This window comes from Hydra viridissima, unplaced genomic scaffold (genome assembly GCF_058129835.1).
Source record: "Hydra viridissima isolate aposymbiotic clone 2 unplaced genomic scaffold, HvirCarnegie_v1 scaffold_1, whole genome shotgun sequence".
Lineage (NCBI taxonomy): Eukaryota > Metazoa > Cnidaria > Hydrozoa > Anthoathecata > Hydridae > Hydra > Hydra viridissima.
The window spans coordinates 33,587,343-33,605,048 of record NW_028324300.1 but is presented as its reverse complement, the minus strand read 5'-3'; the positions used below and the strand labels follow the sequence as shown (position 1 = coordinate 33,605,048).

At 28.8% G+C, this 17,706-nt stretch overlaps 1 protein-coding gene and 1 pseudogene across 5 annotated transcripts; one reads left to right on the top strand and one right to left on the bottom strand.

Moving 5' to 3' along the window:
- LOC145195970 (uncharacterized) lies at positions 1–2,140 on the top strand (annotated as a pseudogene). The gene is made up of 2 exons (XR_016445424.1): positions 1–214; positions 455–2,140. The product of XR_016445424.1 is annotated as an uncharacterized LOC145195970 (transcript).
- A 1,153-nt stretch (positions 2,141–3,293) lies between these two features.
- On the bottom strand, positions 3,294–17,414 carry LOC145192122 (uncharacterized). Of its 4 annotated transcripts, none has more exons than XM_090090554.1 (9): positions 8,135–9,522; positions 7,056–7,294; positions 6,845–6,974; positions 6,241–6,416; positions 6,096–6,167; positions 5,799–5,966; positions 4,363–4,491; positions 3,881–4,185; positions 3,294–3,779 (listed from the first exon to the last, which is right to left on the bottom strand). In XM_090090554.1, the coding sequence occupies exons 3-9, from the start codon at positions 6,886–6,888 to the stop codon at positions 3,507–3,509; spliced, it is 1,167 nt and encodes a 388-aa protein (XP_089946680.1). In that variant the 5' UTR covers positions 6,889–6,974; positions 7,056–7,294; positions 8,135–9,522; the 3' UTR covers positions 3,294–3,506. The 4 variants fall into 4 exon arrangements, with proteins under 4 accessions (XP_089946680.1, XP_089946667.1, XP_089946674.1 ...); XM_090090541.1 differs by lacking the exon at positions 8,135–9,522 and adding an exon at positions 17,248–17,414 and having other exon boundaries at positions 3,296–3,779; positions 3,881–4,110; positions 6,845–6,964; XM_090090548.1 differs by having other exon boundaries at positions 3,296–3,779; positions 6,845–6,964; positions 8,135–9,601.
- Between the last annotated feature and the right edge of the window lie 292 nt (positions 17,415–17,706).

Below are 17,706 nucleotides of genomic sequence, written 5' to 3'. Positions count from 1 at the left end.
ATGGGACACTGTTCAATTTTATCATTTTTTTAATTTACTGTACTTTAACTTTTATAATCAATATTTTTGTAAAAAAGCAAGTGAACAGAAAATTATGTTTATGTTTATGATAAGATTTCAATGTTTACTTTATAGTAAAGTGTTTTTTATCATGGAAAACAATAATAACTATATTGGATTTCTTTGTTACTTTGTCCTGAAGACATCTTTCACAGTAAGTATTGTTTTAATGCTAATCCTTTTTGTATTTTAAATTCAGTTTAAATAAAGTTCTTCACTATTAGCCTTATTAAATTTAATCACATTATAAGTTTTATAGGGTTGTGATACTATTTTATTTTCATTAAAATAAATTTAAAATTTATAGCCTAATCTGGATTTTGGTTAATGCAATTAAAAAGAGCATAATTTTTTTTTAATAATGGAGTGAGTAATATGAGTAATAATTTTTCAGATGCCAAGAAAGTACAAACGAGTGACAAGTCAGTTAAAGCCTGATGCTCATACAATAAAAGCTGCTGTGATGGGTGTCGAATCTGGCAGTTTATCACTACAAGCAGCTGCACAAGAGTATACAATTTCAAAATCAAGTTTACAGCAGAAAATAAAGGTTAATAAAGAAACTTCTTACAGTAACTTATACTTTGATGAACAACATAAATATATTTTTAATAAGACACAAGAAGATGAACTTTCAATATATCTTCATCAAGCATCTAATATGCATTATGGACTTGATGTTAGAGAAACAAAGCAACTTGCATATCAATATGCAACTAAAAATGACATTAAAATACCAGAAAACTGGAAAAAGAGTGAAACAGCTGGAACTGAATGGTTTTATTTATTCTTAAATTGTACAAAATTTTCTATTCGTACGCCAGAAGCTACCAGCCTCAGTCGAACAACTAGTTTCAATCGCACAAATGTAGATACTTTCTTCAAAAACCTTGACAGTGTGCAGAAGCACTATAACTTTTCTGCTGATTGCATTTACAATATTGATGAAACAGGTATGACAACTGTTTATAAGCCGGTGAAAGTGATTGCTGGTAAAGGAGTAAAGCAAGTAGGACAGGTAACTTCTGCTGAAAGGGGAACCTTAGATACAATGGTGGGTTGCATTAATGCCCTTGGAAATTTTATTCCACCGTTTTTGATATTTCCTCGTGTCCACTTTCGTAGCCATATGCTTAAAGGTGCACCAACAGGTACAAAAGGTGATGCTAATCCTAGTGGATGATAAATACAGAAATTTTTTTGAAATGGTTTGATCATTTTGTGGAGTATGGACATCCTAGCAAGGATCATCCATTACTTTTAGTAATGGACAACCACAAAACTCATATATCGATTGAACTGATGGATAAAGCTAAGGAAAGCAATGTTGTGCTCTTGACATTGCCACCCCATTGCAGCCACAATCTCCAACCACTTGACAGATCAGTATTTGGGCCATTAAAGAAATTTTACAATTCAGCATGTGATTCATGGTTAAAGGCACATCCAAATACTCCTATGACGATATATGACATTTCTGAAAAATTAGGAATAGCTTATACGAGACCCTTTACTTCCCAAAACATTCAAAATGGTTTTAAAGCAGCTGGCATTTTCCCGTACGATCCATATGTTTTCAGTGATGTCGAATTTTTATGTTCTTATGTATCTGATCAACTAATTCCAGCAAATGACAATTCCGACAAACAATCCCCACATCACTGTGTATTGTATCTGAAGTTGTTAATGAAAAGAAACAGCAAATCAGCACTCCTGCCTACCATTGGACAGCAGAAGATGTAAGGCCATTTCCAAAAACGGGTGAAAGGGTGGCAAAGAGAAAAAGTGCAAAAAGAAAATGCTCTAGGTCTCTGGTATTGACTGACACACCAACAAGAAATGAACTAGTTGAAAGCTTATCAGAATGTAAAAGAAAAAAAGAAGATAAAGATAAGAAAAAGAAAAAAAGTTAGCCCCTCAGACATCAACGTAATTTTGACTCAATTTAAACATCAAGCAACCTGTTGAACAAAGTTACAAATGCATTTAGAATGGTATTTTATTTTTGTTAAGCATAAATAAATTTTGTGTATTGTTATGTTTTAGAAGGAGTAGAATAAACAATAAAATAATTCTTAAATTTATTTGTTTCTATTTTTGTCCCATTTCACCCCAACATGGGGTGACATGGGACAAACAGTGTCACTTTAAAAAACCAAGCCATCAAATTGAAAACGCATACTAACTTTTTAATGAAATATTAAATAGAAACCCGTAGATGAAAATATAAGTTTTTTTTTTTTTTTTTTGTTTTTTTTATATTAACGCCGATTAGAGATGAGGCAGGTGAACTTTATCATTTTGATTCATACAGTCAGCAATAACACAATATATAGAAAAATTATGCTATAGAAAAGTGCGTAGATTTTTTATCATACTGCAAACGCTTTTGCATTTGGTTTCTAAACTTTGTCCCAAATAAAATTTGAATATCGCAATTTCAGTAGGATTTTTATAAAATGTAATTTTGAAATTAAAGGTAATTTAAAATAATTTTTTGATGATTTTTTTTAATGGAATCTTCATATTACATTTGATTGTTTCTTTAATTTCTTTGATTTGTTTGTTGATTCTTTTGATGAGTTGATTCTTTTTACGATTCTTTTGATGAATTGATTTTTTTTTTTATGATTATGCATGAAAGGCTAGAACAGACTTCTATTTAATATCTTACGCAATAATATATAAGTAAGTGTATATATAACTATAGAGACCTATAAAACATATATACGTAAATATACATAGATATCTGACATATATATTGCACGTATATACACACATAGATAGATAGATAGATAGATAGATAGATAGATAGATAGATAGGTAGATGATAGATAGACAAATAGACAGACAGACAGACAGACAGACAGACAGACAGACAGACAGACAGACAGACAGACAGACAGACAGATAGATATATTGATACATACATACATATTTTACAATATATTACACGCAGACCTCGATGTATTTGTTTATCTGGTATATTTTATTATATACAGTTTTTATAATATATTATTACAAAAATAACAATACAACATTTTATAAAAATATAGAGCTAAAATAAATTAGGGATAAAAAATATTTTGAAATCAGACAACGCTTTCTAAATATGCGATAATAAAATTTAAAATTAAAACTCTATTTACCGTAACTTGATAATAATCAAAGCACACGAAAAGAAAAAGCATACGAAAAAGCACACGAAAAGAAAAAGGAGAAAAACATAACTGACTTTTTTTAGTCTAAAAATTTTATAAAAGAACTTGCAATTTGAAATAAAAATAATACGTTTTACAGACCAATATTACCTTTCTATAAGTACATTCATAATTAAGAAAACAAGTCCATACTTTTATATTTTTATACCTTTTTCTTTTTCTTTTTTTTTGCAATAAAGAACCTTGTGCATTTTGATTTATAAATAAGTTTGATTGCAAAAACCTTCAACTTGAAGGATATCCATTTAAAGAAGCGTAACAATTTGTTTTGCTTGCAACCTCCGCACTAGGAATGTTATGCAAAGGCATTTGATTAAAACGTGTTGATTCTGTATCATAGTAGAACTCAACTGATGGTTGTTGGTAACTATGACTGGAAAAATTATTTTCTGAGCTGTAACTTGCCATGGATGCAGATGAAATTTCAGAACCGCAAGAGCTATTGTAGTCAACAGGTTGCACATACATGTTGGGAGTAAAGTTTGTCATTTGCTGATGCTAAAAATGTTTTTAAGTTTACTTTTAAGTTTACCTCTTACGCTAGTTTGCAATGTTGTTAAATTCAACAAAAGGTAAAACAAGACAAAGAAAAAACTCACCTGATAATGTTGATGAGTTTGTTCAAATGAGGGATCATGGGATTGCTGGTAGTTTCTATTCACTATTTGGCGACTTGTTGAGCACCCATTTTGAGGATAGCTATAGATCATTGATTGTTCTAGGTCAATGTCAATCTCATTTGAAAATGAGTAATGACGTGTTTGAGGTGATGGACTAGAGAATGACCTATGCTTTTGAGAAGGACGAGTATTGGTTCGATTACAAATCCCTGTATACATAGGACTTTTGTACATTTTCATATTTTGGTTTAAGTGATCATCAAAACTCATTTGATCCTTGATAACTAATTATGGAAAATTATTTATGCATTAAGCAAAACTGAAATAACTAAAATAACTAATCAATTCAATACTGGAGTAAAGCATATAAGAAGAAATTAAAAAGCATGTTTATGTAAGACAGAAATGAAGATTTATAAAATTGTAATTTGAACTAAAGTCAGACTAATAAGTTTACATACCTGCACAGCCAGATGTGTGCGAAGAATACTGCATTTGAGACCCACGTATATTTTGATTAAACTGGTCAGTAGAATATTCAGAAAAAGTAGTTAATGCTTCTGTTTTGCACAAAGCAGGAGTTGGTGAAACTTAAGAGTAATTTTTAGATAATTCATACAATGAGTAAAGCAAATTGCATTTATGTATGAACCTCCTAAAAATTATAAATATAACTTGGAACAAAAAAAAAGTACAAATGAAAGTAGTTAATTTGTTTCATTGATACTCAGCACACTTTGCCAAATAAGGAACTATTTCAGAATAATATAGAGTATGAACTTTTTTGTAGTTAATTCTGAATTTCATCAGACCATTTAGTTACCAGAGCACTAAAAAGCCACAGTAAAAAATCATCAATACCATCATAAAATGAACCATGATGAACAGACACAATGGAAGTTTCAAAGGCCAAAAAATAATTCCATCACACACTTAATACAGAACGTTTAAATACACTTGTTTTTTTAATTTCAATTGATGGGATGGAACTCATAGTTTTTGGTTTATTTACTGTTTAGGTTTAATTTAACAATTTAGAAAAGAAATTAGCTAAGAATACAAAATGGGAGGTAGAGAGTGATAAAAAAGTTAATTGAGCAAGTCCTACCAATTTTTATAATTGAAAAATTTCTGATTGACTGAAAAATTTTTACAAACATTTTTTTGCATTTTTATTACTAAATACCCTATTAACACAAGGATCTTAGCCTTTACGCCACAATAAAGCCATTATTGACAACCGATCGCCACAAGCAAGTGAAAATATTTTGTATTTTTTCTTTAAAAAGTGTGTTTTAATGTTAATTTATGATTGACTAAAGAAAGAAAGAAAAAGAAAGAAAGAAAGAAAGAAAGAAAGAATACATACATACATACATACATACATACATACATACATACATACATACATACATACATACATACATACATACAAACATGCATGCATACACACATGCATGCGTACATGTAAACATGCATGCATACATACATGGATGCATACATGCATGTATGCATACATTACATTACATTACATACATATACATACACACATACATACATATACATACACACATACATACATATACATACACACACCATATAAGGCAGAGAAAGGTGGAAACTTTTGCAACCAGATCTTAAATGCTTTTTTTTTGTCTCTTTGTTTTGTCATTTTTCTTTCTGCAACTTGCTTGTTCAGATGAAAAAAACTTAAAATAAAATAGTATTTAAATGATAAATAATGTAACTGCACTATGATCAATGTGTAAATTTTCCAAGCTTTCACCAATTTCACCTCATTATACCCCACTCCTCAGTTTAGAATTAAAGTTAAGTGTTGTCAAAATGTTTTGAACTATAGTTGTATTAACTATAAGATTATTTCTACTAGACTTACCTGGTAGATCATCATTATTTTTGTCATTATTGTTTAAATCCAAAGGCTCATTGCTTATTGTGTGTTGTAGATATGGATGACATCTGCCATTTATTCGAATTTTTACAGGAGGCAGTTCTTTATGAAAAACCTCTAGTGCTGGGTAGGAGATCTGGGTTGGAGACTTTTCTAAATATGGTCAGTATATAAATGAAAAATCTTTTTGACCGATCAAATGAAATAAATGAAAGATTTTAGCTTATTAAAATAAAAAAAAAAATAACTAAAAAACAAAAAGAAATAAAGGTAAAGAAAGACCTCTAATAGGAGAGACTGTTTTGTCTTTTATGAGTATACCAGTTAATATAATATTAGGAGATCCTTCCACATCTGTAAAATATACTGCAATTAGATTTTGAAGAATAATATTTATGTAAAATCTTATTATTAAAAACCTACAAACCTTTTTTATACAGGTAATTAGATAAATATATATCAAGTCCTTTTGCAACCAAGCCTATATGGTGAGGATTCACACAAAGTGTTTTTTGTTTACATACAAGCATCCTTGCTAAACGCTCACCATCTGTACTTTCTAATGGAGCAGCATGGAACAATACCATAATAACAAGGTCCAACCTAAAAAAATATAATGCTATATTACAACTTCTAATTGCTTTCAATTTGAACATATTCCTTTTTTTACTTTAATTTACTCTTTTGCTTTTTTAATACTATTTTACTACTATTTTCTAGTTTTGTTTTATTTTACTCAAGTTTACCTGGTATACAAATAAATTAACTAAAATAATTAACTTTTAAGTTTACTTTCATTCTCTTTAAATTTTCAATGTAAAGGTTTAATTAAAAATAAAGAAATTTTAATATAGTACGTCAGTTTGGTGAGAAGTATCTGTTATTTAAGTGTACTGGTTAATCAAATTATCTGATCTGATATACTAATGAGATATTTTTAAAATAAAGTTGTCTCTTTTGTATCAACACTTTTCTACTGCATCAGCTAATTTCAAATCTGTATACTTTACAAGCATAAAGTAAACTCTCACCTCCAAACTTTATCAGCTTGTCTCAAGCAATCTATTCTCCTCATCTTTCCTTTTTGATCAGGGTTTGTTATAACACAATCAGTTTGAGTGATTCCTTTTACAGCTTTTATGAACTCATCTCTAAAAAGAACTAAAATTAACTAAAAAAACTGTTACAAATCATAGTACGCATTGATGGGATAAGTCTGTATAAACTTTGATACACATTTACCTTGATTCTGGTTTTATGTCTTTTTTTAATTTTCTAAGTAAATTTCTTGCCCACTTTACTTTCTCTTCTAATGGTTGTTCTTCAATTTCTTTTTTTGATTTTTTCATCATCTCTATTGGCATTTTTGCTTGATTTTTCTTGAAATATTTCCTCTTTCGAGCTTGATAGTTCATCCATAAGTACGAAAACTCTAATTTTAATTTGGGAAGACATTCGTCAATAAAAGGTTGTTGCTCTTCCTGTAAAGAAATTTTTACATTACATACAATACTATATATTACAATTTAATAAAAAGAAGCTGGAGTTTTCAATCGTTGTTATGAAGAAAAATTTCAAGAAAAAAGAGATTTATTGTTTAAGTATGTTATTATAAAAGAAAATAAACAGAGAAGATAAGCTTAATACATATGTAATATTTATAACTTTTAACCAGGAGATTTATCTCTCTTATGGGCTAAACAAGATTTAATTTTAAATAAGTACAATTAGAAAGCTATCAAGTTTTCTTATTGCCTTTGTAAATAATTTAAGATATTTCCTCAAAAGTAATGGATAGTTCTTGTAGAATTCATGTATTTTACGCTAATTATAGGAAGAATACTGGTTTTTAATATCTAATGTACCTGAGCTTCAGACGATATGGAACAATAATTTTTATTGTAATTTAATGCTCCGTTGTGCTTCAGAGATAAGCTAATTAATCTCAAAAAAGATTTGTAAAAATGGCTTTATTATTATCTTCGTTTAAACATAACTGAATATTTTTTCAAAAATCTCCAAAAATTATTATTAACTTTTTTGTAAACTTTATCGGTTATTACTTCTTTAGCCAAAAGTTATTTAATCTAAAAATGCTTTGATTTACACCTCACTTTCCCTCTCTCCTTTTACTTCAAGCAATATACAAAGTGATATGGTTTTCATGGTCGAAGTGAATAAATTTAAAACAGGATTTTGAAGACTTTAATAAAAACTAAGTAACATTCATTTAAATATGAGAATTACTAAGATATAAAATCAATATACTTATTGATAAATTAAATCCTAAAAACTTTAAAAAAGAACCCCTAATACTTTACCAAAAAAAGTTTCTGTCCAAGTACAAATAGATATTTATTTATTATTTTATGGCTCTTCGATTATTCGTCTAAAATGATTGAGATTTACATGCAATTTTGATGCTATAATTCGTTGATGTAGAGAGTTTCTACAATTAAACTGTAGCTGACTTACGGAAACAATGAATTACCCTAATAAAGTTTAGCTATAGTATTACTTTTAAGTGTCAGACCTTGCATATAGTAATATTATTTATGGTCTGCAGACCTTCTTATTTGGAAATGTACTATTGCAGCTTCTTTAAAAATTTCGCATGGAATTGTAAAAAAAATATAACATGTATATAGTGTAGAAGTGTTCAAGTTGTGGATAATTGTATGCAGACATTAAAAATGAACTGAACATTGCTAGTCATCACTCAGCTGTTGATTGGAATCAATTTTGCATTCATCCGGAACCAACAGGAGGACTGGGATGAATTGTTAAAATTGGTAAACTTCTATTTTCAAGAAGAAAACCTTTTGGTTGCTTGGTTGCACAGAGATTGATATTTGGAAGTAATGAGTTTGAGAAAAAGAAAGACTTTTAAATGTGGTGGTACTACTTTGATTCCATTCATACAATAACCTTTTCTTTAAGATTCAGTTGGCTGGAGTGACATGAGAACTGCATGTAACAATTCTCCAGTGCGAGCCTTCATCAATCTTAAAGTAAAGTATTTGGCACTAGTTAAAAATCAAAATGGATACCAACGTTCCTCATTTTAAACAACAACTTCTCATAAACTGCAATAAATTAGGGGAGGGGAAGGTGCCAAAGTTATTCTTGATCTTCAGTCTCAAGTGTTAGTCTTTAAGTATGCAATTTGAAATCCTTGACCTAGGGATTGATCTTTAGTCTCAAATCCTTTGTCTTGAGTGTCAAGTCCTTTTTAACATTCTAAGGAGGGTTTTAAAAATGATAACAATAACAGTATTTGTAGTAATATCAACGATGGTTGTCAAGAAAGTTCTGTCGATTTGATGGATGCTATTTTTGTCATTTAATTTTCTGAATAAATAATTTCTCAACTGTCATTTATTACAAGGTATTCGATGAAGAATTGAACGCTCTTTCTGATGATGCTAATCATTTTGTATATCTGCGGTTACATTTTCTCTGTTTTTTAGTCAAATACTATGTGTCAAAGGGCGATTTTCGGTCAAATTTCTTGTATGAAATTGGAAAAAGTGCTGCCGAGACAGCTAGAAAAATTAACCAGGTATTTGGGATCAATAGTGTCACGAAATTTCTTTTTGGAGATTTCAGCCTCGAGATTATGAGCCCCGTAGTGGTTTACCTACAGTAATCCGCGGATTCGACAAGGATTCTTGTAATTCGATTCGTGTGAATCCAACCCATCCCAATTGGTTACGCCAGTAGCAACCGGCATTGGTTAACAGGCGTGGTCTGATCCTACTGCATGATAACGCTCGCCCACACATTTCACAAATCACCGTTTAAAAATTAAATGGGTTGAGCGTCAAAATTCTGCCTCACCCACCGTACTTCTCAGACCTTACGCCAACCAAATACCACCTTTTTAAGGATTTCGATAACTTTTTCACTAGTAAAACTTTTGCCTGTTGCCTGACAGAAACGACCTTCGTCGACTTCATCGAATCCCGGGCACCAAATTTTTTTGCTAGCGGAATAAATCAACTAGTTTCTTGTTGGCAAAAGTGTGCTGATTCAAATGGTTCTTATTTCGGCTGATTTGAGTGAGCATTGCTAAAGTCATTCAATAATAAAGTTTACCTAATAAAACCAACAAGACTTTCCTGACAACCAAATATCAGGTTGCATCGCTTTAAAAAATTTTTTAATTCATATTAAGCTTCCTATTTCTTTAATTTCTGTAGTACATTTGATTGAGAAATGAGGATCATTTTAATTTTTCAATTACTTTTTAGTAATTCGCGAGGTTAGAATTATTTTGTTCTATCTCCAATTTTAAACGGTGAGTGAAATTTTTTGATTTTATTTTTAAAAGTAAAAATTACTTAAAATTTTAGCTTTACGTAATCTATGCTTAAACAAATTATTTAGAAGAAAATTTAAAAAGTAAAGCGTATTTCAAAAGTAATCATAACTTACTAAAATTAATAACTCATTTTCTCCCAATTTTTAAAATGGGAGATAGAACAAAATAATTCTAACCTCGCGAATTATTACTCAGCTTCAAAAAATCACATTTACGCATAACTATAATTTTTTCCTGAAGAAAAAGATCAACTTGCTATCCCCAATATCACCAGCGTTAATCAACTGATATGAATACAAAAAGGGCAATTTTATGTTGTTTTTTTCCTCATAGTTCTGGTAAATTGTTCTTGGCCCCTTTTTATATCAATACCCCGACGGTATATGACACAGTCACATTATTACTTTTTTATAGGAGAGGAAATAAAAGTTTTTCTTCGCAGTTTTTTCCTACTTAAAAGCCCATCCTTAAAGTTTATATCTCCGTATTTGATAAGAAGAGGAGATGCGAACTTTGAAGATATAGTCTTTTGTAAAACTGGCAAAATCACAAAAGTTACATAAGGATCACTAAAAAAGTAACCTTCGAAAAAAATGGACTTAATGTACAAACATTTAGATCCCCTCCCCTCCCCTCCCCTCCCCCTTATTTGCTAAAATCGGCTTAAAAAAGCATAAGTTTCTAATATTTCTAAAATTTAAAGAGTATGAGTCATCCGAACTCGTAATTCCGTAACTTTCGATTGATATTTGTTAATGGCTCACACTAAAGAAAATGCAGTTCAGTGCAATTAAAGATTAAATGGATCTGGACTACATTTATTCGATTCACAAGTCTTTTGTTATAGTTTTTTTTTTACTCATTTTACACATTTGTAAGCAAATTTCAAATGAAATAACTTTTTAAAAAAAGATTTCAAAAACTTCATTGAAAAAGTTTGTGACTTACTAAAAATGTAACGTCACCAGGCTAAACAACTCATACAAATTATTACTGACATAAATTGCAATAAATTTAAAATTTATTGCAATTGACTGATTTGGTTGACACAATTGAAACCAGGAAAATAAAAGTTAAGCTCAGCATTACGCACAACACCTGACAACTTTTGATGATCGCAAATATTTTCCAAAAAAAATTATTTTGAATCGCCGAATCGAACCTACTGCGAGCCGAAACCAAATTGACAACCGTTAGATAACTTAATCATGATTGCAATCACAACTTAACTACAACCTAATCCAAACTTGCTGTAAGGGTAGGGAGGGGTAAAAGAGTGGTGGTAAAAAATTTTTTTAAATTTTTTTCAAATCCCTGCCGTTAATCTCAAGAGATTAATTTAAGAATTTTTATAATGACTAAAAAGAGCTTAAATTTTAATTATGTAGCTTTTCTTAATTGGAAAAAAGCGTTTAATGATTTCATATTAGATGTTTTTTATTTTTTACAAAATTTTTTTTCTTCATATGCTAAAACCACAACATAAAGTTAATGCATTAAAAATTGTGTCGACCATACAGCTTTCTCTCCCCAGCTGTCTCTTAGTTTAAGAGGCCTACCAGAGTAAGTTGCTCTGAGCCTTTTTCATTCTCTCGATGGTTTATCCAAGTCACAATGAACCACTAACAACTATTGCCTCAGTGTCAATCAAAAAAGGATTTGGTGAATACTTTTGAATAAACTATATAAAATATTACAATATTTTACAATAGTAAAAGATAATAAAATGTTACAATACTTTTTTTTTACTTAAACTTTTATTTATGTGATGTAATAAGTAATATATTTTTTATATATATATAATAGTATGTATATATATATATAATAAGTCAAATATTGCATAAGTGTTATTGAGGCATTCCAGCTAATAGTGAAGCAAGGTCAAAAGGTGAGGCCTTTAAATCATCTAAAATCATCAAATCATCATTAATCATCTAAAAGTTGTGTCTGAAAGAGGATTAATTTTTTTTAAGTAAAGTGAAAACTCAAAAAATTTCTAAGAAAAAGAAGAAAATATTTTTTTTTAAAGTACATTTTCTTCTACAAAAGTTTTTTTTTTAATCAAGAAAATGAAGAGATTTTTGAAAATGGAGAACATAACTTCAATTGGAAATAGTTTTAATGTGTAAAAGGTCTAACTGAGGGTTAATCTGGACTATTTTATTTAGAATGATTGGTGTAAATATAAATATATTTGTATAATTAGCTTACTTTATACGAGTAATAATTTTTTAGAGAAGTTAATAGAAGATATAGGAGGTTGAATAAAAATAGCATCTCGAGATCGTAATTACAACTCGTATCTTTGTTTGAAATCAAAACAAACTTCTTTGATTACAACCGATGGACATTGATTACAAACTATCTTTGATTACAACCGATGCACATTGATTACAAACTATCTTTGATTACAACCGATGCACATTGATTACAAACTATCTTTGATTACAACCGATGCACCTATTAAACTATATTACAAAAGAGCTTAAAAAAGGTAACCAAAGTGTCGAAGATAACAATAAAAATGATTCTTAGGACCAATTTAATGCTAGAAAGTTGGACTTTTTAAACTAATGTACAGAACGTTTAGACTCACGGTTAAAAGGAAAAAAACTTATTTGCCCATAGAACCTTTCTTCCATGGTTTAAAATAGAAAGAAAAGTTTTGAGAAATTATTTTTCTGAAGAAATCTACCTCACTGTAGCAATGTTCATTTTTTACAAAACACTTTAATTACATTTCTAAGAATATTCAAGCTTTGAATGAACAACAGGTTGAAAAATTACCGAAAAATGTAAAAGAAATGGAAAAAAAAAGAAAGGTGAAATATTAACATGAAAGCAGACTACTGATGGATGCTGAAGAAAGACAAACATAAAATTGAAAAAAAAGTAACAAAAGAAGAGAAAACTCAAAATAAATTTGAGCCATTAACATTTTAAAACAATATTTTATCCCTTTTTAGTGTTTTTTTTTAAATTAAATATCATTATTGCAAAAAATCCTAATGTATTAAGAAAAAGTTAAAATCATATTTTTCAGGCCTTTTAACGTTTACCTGATAAAAAACATTGGTTGTTCAATTACCTCGATTCTTGACAACGAGGCTACGAAGCTGCAACTTTGGGGGAATGATATTTCATCTCGGAGATTTGTTTTGTTATTATTAGTCTTTCCATGTTTCTTTTTTCTTTTTTTTAATGTTTAATTCGATTAACGGTCCTTTGATGTTTCAATTGAAGTAATACTAAATTTTTTTTTAAATTATATTGGTTGTTTTGATGTAAACATTTGGATTTACGAATTTCCAAAACGAATAATAAATCAAACCGAGTGTGAAGCCTTTTTTATTTAAAAAAGGTTTTGACTCAGGATTTCAGACTTTGAAAAAAAGGTTTTAACTCAGGATTTCAGACTTTAAAAAAAAAGTATTTGGAAACTGTTTGTTTTCTTTTGCAAATAAAAAACTTTGAAAAGTTTGAAAGTTTTGAAAAGATGTTTGTTGAAATGTTTTCATCTGTTTTCAGCTTCAATTATAATCGTTACTGCCAAAGTCTGCAAGCGTTTTTTTTTTAGTTAAAGAAGTTGTCTAAATTTTCCGTTAACATTAAGTTTTTTTAAATATGTAAATAATATTTAAACTTTTCAAATTGTCGAAGCTCTGATCTTAACGGAGAACTAAAAATCCCAAACATTACAAAAACATGATTATGAGTCATCAGAATTTAGTCTGCATATTAAAATCAAGTGTTTGTAGATATAAATATCATGATATTGCACATTCAATTGTTTATTTTAATCTCTTAAAATAGAAAGTTTGTTAATGTCTCCGTAAGCTCCTAAAGTTCCAAAGAAACTTTTTTTAAATTTGGGACCTTCAATGAAATTTTTTAAATTTGGGACCTTCAATGAAATTTTCAATGAAAGAACCATAGTTAGAGAAAAGTTCATTAAAGTGGAAGCTCGATGTTTGGTCAAAACGGATGAGCATTGGTCAGTTGTTAAAAACTCAAAAATCTGTTGGTTTTCTTTATAAGGAAGGTTGCAAACTTGCTTATGCTATCTTATAGATTTTTCACGAAAAAAAAGCATAAGTGTCCAAGCCCTCTTTAAGCGTTCTTTATTATGTGGTCTTTTAAAGGTCGAGCTGAATTGTGTACACAAGACTTACCAGCTCCGTCTTGTCAGTATTTAAACATTTTTTAAAAATATTTAAATATTTAAAAAAAATTTTAATACATGTTTTTCAGCATGCATCATTAATGATAAAGTTATTTAGTTGAAACTCTATGCTCTGAGAAGTCAGTTAACTGCATCTATTTGAAAATTATCAAGATGATGTTAACAGTATTTAAACTTTAGAAACAACATAGAGGGTCCCATGGAGTGTAGAATTGCTCAGTCTGTGGGTAAAAAATTTTTTAAATACACTCTGTCCAGGCGCCTTCAATTTTTAACTAGATTAGCCAATGTTTATATGTTTATTTTTTTTCTTCATGCCAAACACGAAGGGTTCTCCGACAATTTTCTTCTCTATTCCGTCAATAAAAAATATTCTATTTTTTATTCATGTAAAACATCGTATATTGATTAATTCAACTATTACTATTTCAGACAAAAAAAAGTCACAAAAATTGAAAGGTAAATAGATATTTTTTTTGTATTTTTATCGCTCCAAAAAGTTCTTAAAATCCGTTCCTTTTTGTATCAACCCATAGATTTTTAAAGTCAAAATGATTGAAACTAAAAAAACAAAAAATAAATTCCTAAAAAATATAAATGCTTTCAATGGGAAAAAGGAAGGAGTAAATGACGTTAGGGGTGGGGGGTGGGAGGTGGGGTTTAAAGTTGGGGTAAATGAGGTGGAACTCACTGCTTACAAGCAACTTTATATAGCAATTAAGTTCTGTTTAAAAGAAAAACTTTAAATTTAAAACCAAAAATTAAAGAAAAGCAGTTAAACTTTGGTGAATGAATTTATACAATTTGTAAATTCACTGACACTAGATTTACATTGACAGTTGAGATTCAGCAACAAGTTTTTTTGCCTTCTTTTAAACAACATTACTAATTTTCTTAACAATGCATTCTGCATTCTGCAAATTTTAAAAAATTTAATAGCTTGGCAATCGTTTTTTATAGGAGCAGCAGTATAGTTCTTACTCTTTGTTTTAGTCACAAAACCTATAGACGAACTTTAATTCAGATAATAAATTTTCTACAAAAATAACATAAACTCGACAAGTTTGTTTCTTTTCAGTCTAAAATTTTTCTCTTCTGGCAAGTGAAAAGAAAATTTTAAATTGAACCAATAGCGTGAAAATTAGGATATTTACTTCTAAAAAAGAGCCAAAAAAAATATGGCAGTATATAATTGAATTTAAAAATAATGTTATTATTGATAACACTAGAATAAACTTTCGAAGTTTTACGTTTTGTAACACAACATTTGTTTGTAAAAAAGAAATTTTGTTTATCTTGTTTTTACGTCAAATTTTCAACTCAAATGTTCGTCTAAAACCTTTAAAAATGGTTTTTATTAGGGTTCAGTAGAATACAAAATCAATCCAGAACCAAGAAGTTGGAGGCAGTAAGACTCCTTAGTTAAGACAAGTTTTGTTTTATCGCTAAGGTTTAAGGTTAATTTTTTATTGCAAGTTTTCAAACTTAAAGTTCGAACAAATCTGATTCAGCTTTTTAAGGTTAAAAACTGTTTGTGTTCCATTATTACTACTTCATCAAAATTTGAATTTACGTCATAAGTTTTTTGACTCTTTGTTGAGTGAACTTATAGGAAAAAGTAAACAAGATCTCTGAGAGCGTTTTATATGGTAAACTATCCATATACCTCGCTTGTTAAGCTGCAATATTTTGCAAAAAATGTATACACAAACGTTTGCTTAACAACCTTAAAAAGTATTTTTATAAATTATCCAGCTCAATTAAAATGTATTTGAAATAGCTAACTTTTACAAACTAATTTAACTTAACTGAAGTCAGTTTTTTTCTAAAATAACCAGACTTCAGTTAAGCCAAGTTAGTTTGTAAAAGTCAGCAATCAGATAATCGAGAAAGGGTTAAGAATAATCGAGCAAGAGTTCTCAGATCAACCTCTTACAAATTCATATACAAAACTCAAACAAATGCCCTGTGGCAAATTACAGCTCTTTAATTTTTGATTGCTATCTACTACAATAAACTGAATGGATTTTTTTGTTCAGATATTGCAATGTAGATTAACATTCTATAATAGCTTCATTATAGCCATTATCACCGTTTTACTTTGCAGCGCGTTTACACGTAGCACCGCTTAATGAAAGTTACTCAGATTAAGAATTATTTATATTGGCTTAAGTTGTGAGAGTTTTCAGACAATCCGACTCCCTCGATAAAAGTTGCAAAAATTCTTTTTTATTATTTTAAATACTTTGCTATTTTAATTATGTTATTAAAATCGCGTGAAAAAATGAATTGCATAAATCTTTATGCTTGTAGGAGGAAGAAAAAGCAAAGAGAAAAGAAATTTTTTAATTAAATAACAAAAAAAGCCTGTTTCAGTATTTATTTTCAAAGATAAATTTTTCAGCTCCTTTTTAATTTTTTTGCTGCTAAAGATGAAATAAATATACTGCTAGTGAAAAAATTTAAATAATACAAATTTTTTTTAGAATATAAATTTTAAAAAGTACTTTAGCATCTATTTTGATTAGGATAAACTAAATTTTTTATTTCAAATGTTTCAGTTTTTTGTAATTTTTTATTGCAGATAGTATGTTATTTTACGTAAACACATTAATACTTTTAAGTTCTGTTTTTTTATTATAAACATATTTAATTATATTTTTTTATATCAATTTTAATTTTTATAATAAAAATATTTAGCTATATTTTTATTATAAACACTGATCTTATAAATTGAGTTTTTATTGCAAAACACTGATCTTATAAATAGCAATGCGTCAGCTTTTGTACCATTTTCCAACAGATTTAAAAAATCAAGATTTTCTTTGGCACAAAAGAAATGGTGGTTTAATATTTTCTTGAATTTTTCTTGGGTTGGACACAGAACTATGAAACAATAGTTAAAAAAAAAATTTTTTTTTACTCACTTTTTCCATTGTGGCACTGAGCCGTTTTACCATCTTACAAACAGCCAAGAATGCAACATCGAGTCAAAATGCCAGACGTGAATTGATGTTTAATTTTTAATCTTATCATTACTGATAACATCAGGCAAAAGATTTTAATGAAACATATACTTTAATGCTACTTGAGATACAATAATAATCAGGAGAAATATATGTTGTAATACATAAACTGGATGCATACGTCATTTTAATATAGATATATATAAAAAAATGAGTAACATGTGCACACGTTTTAATTATAATATGCAGTTCGTCATAATTTCAATCATGAGTTTTTTGTCTTCAAAATGAGCTAAACTTAAAGTCTAAACAAAATATGTATTATGGACAATCTACTTCAAATTTTATTGAAAGGTTTCGCAATGTCAACAGCATGTAAGATTTAAACAACTTACGCAAAAGAAGAAGTAACTGAAACTA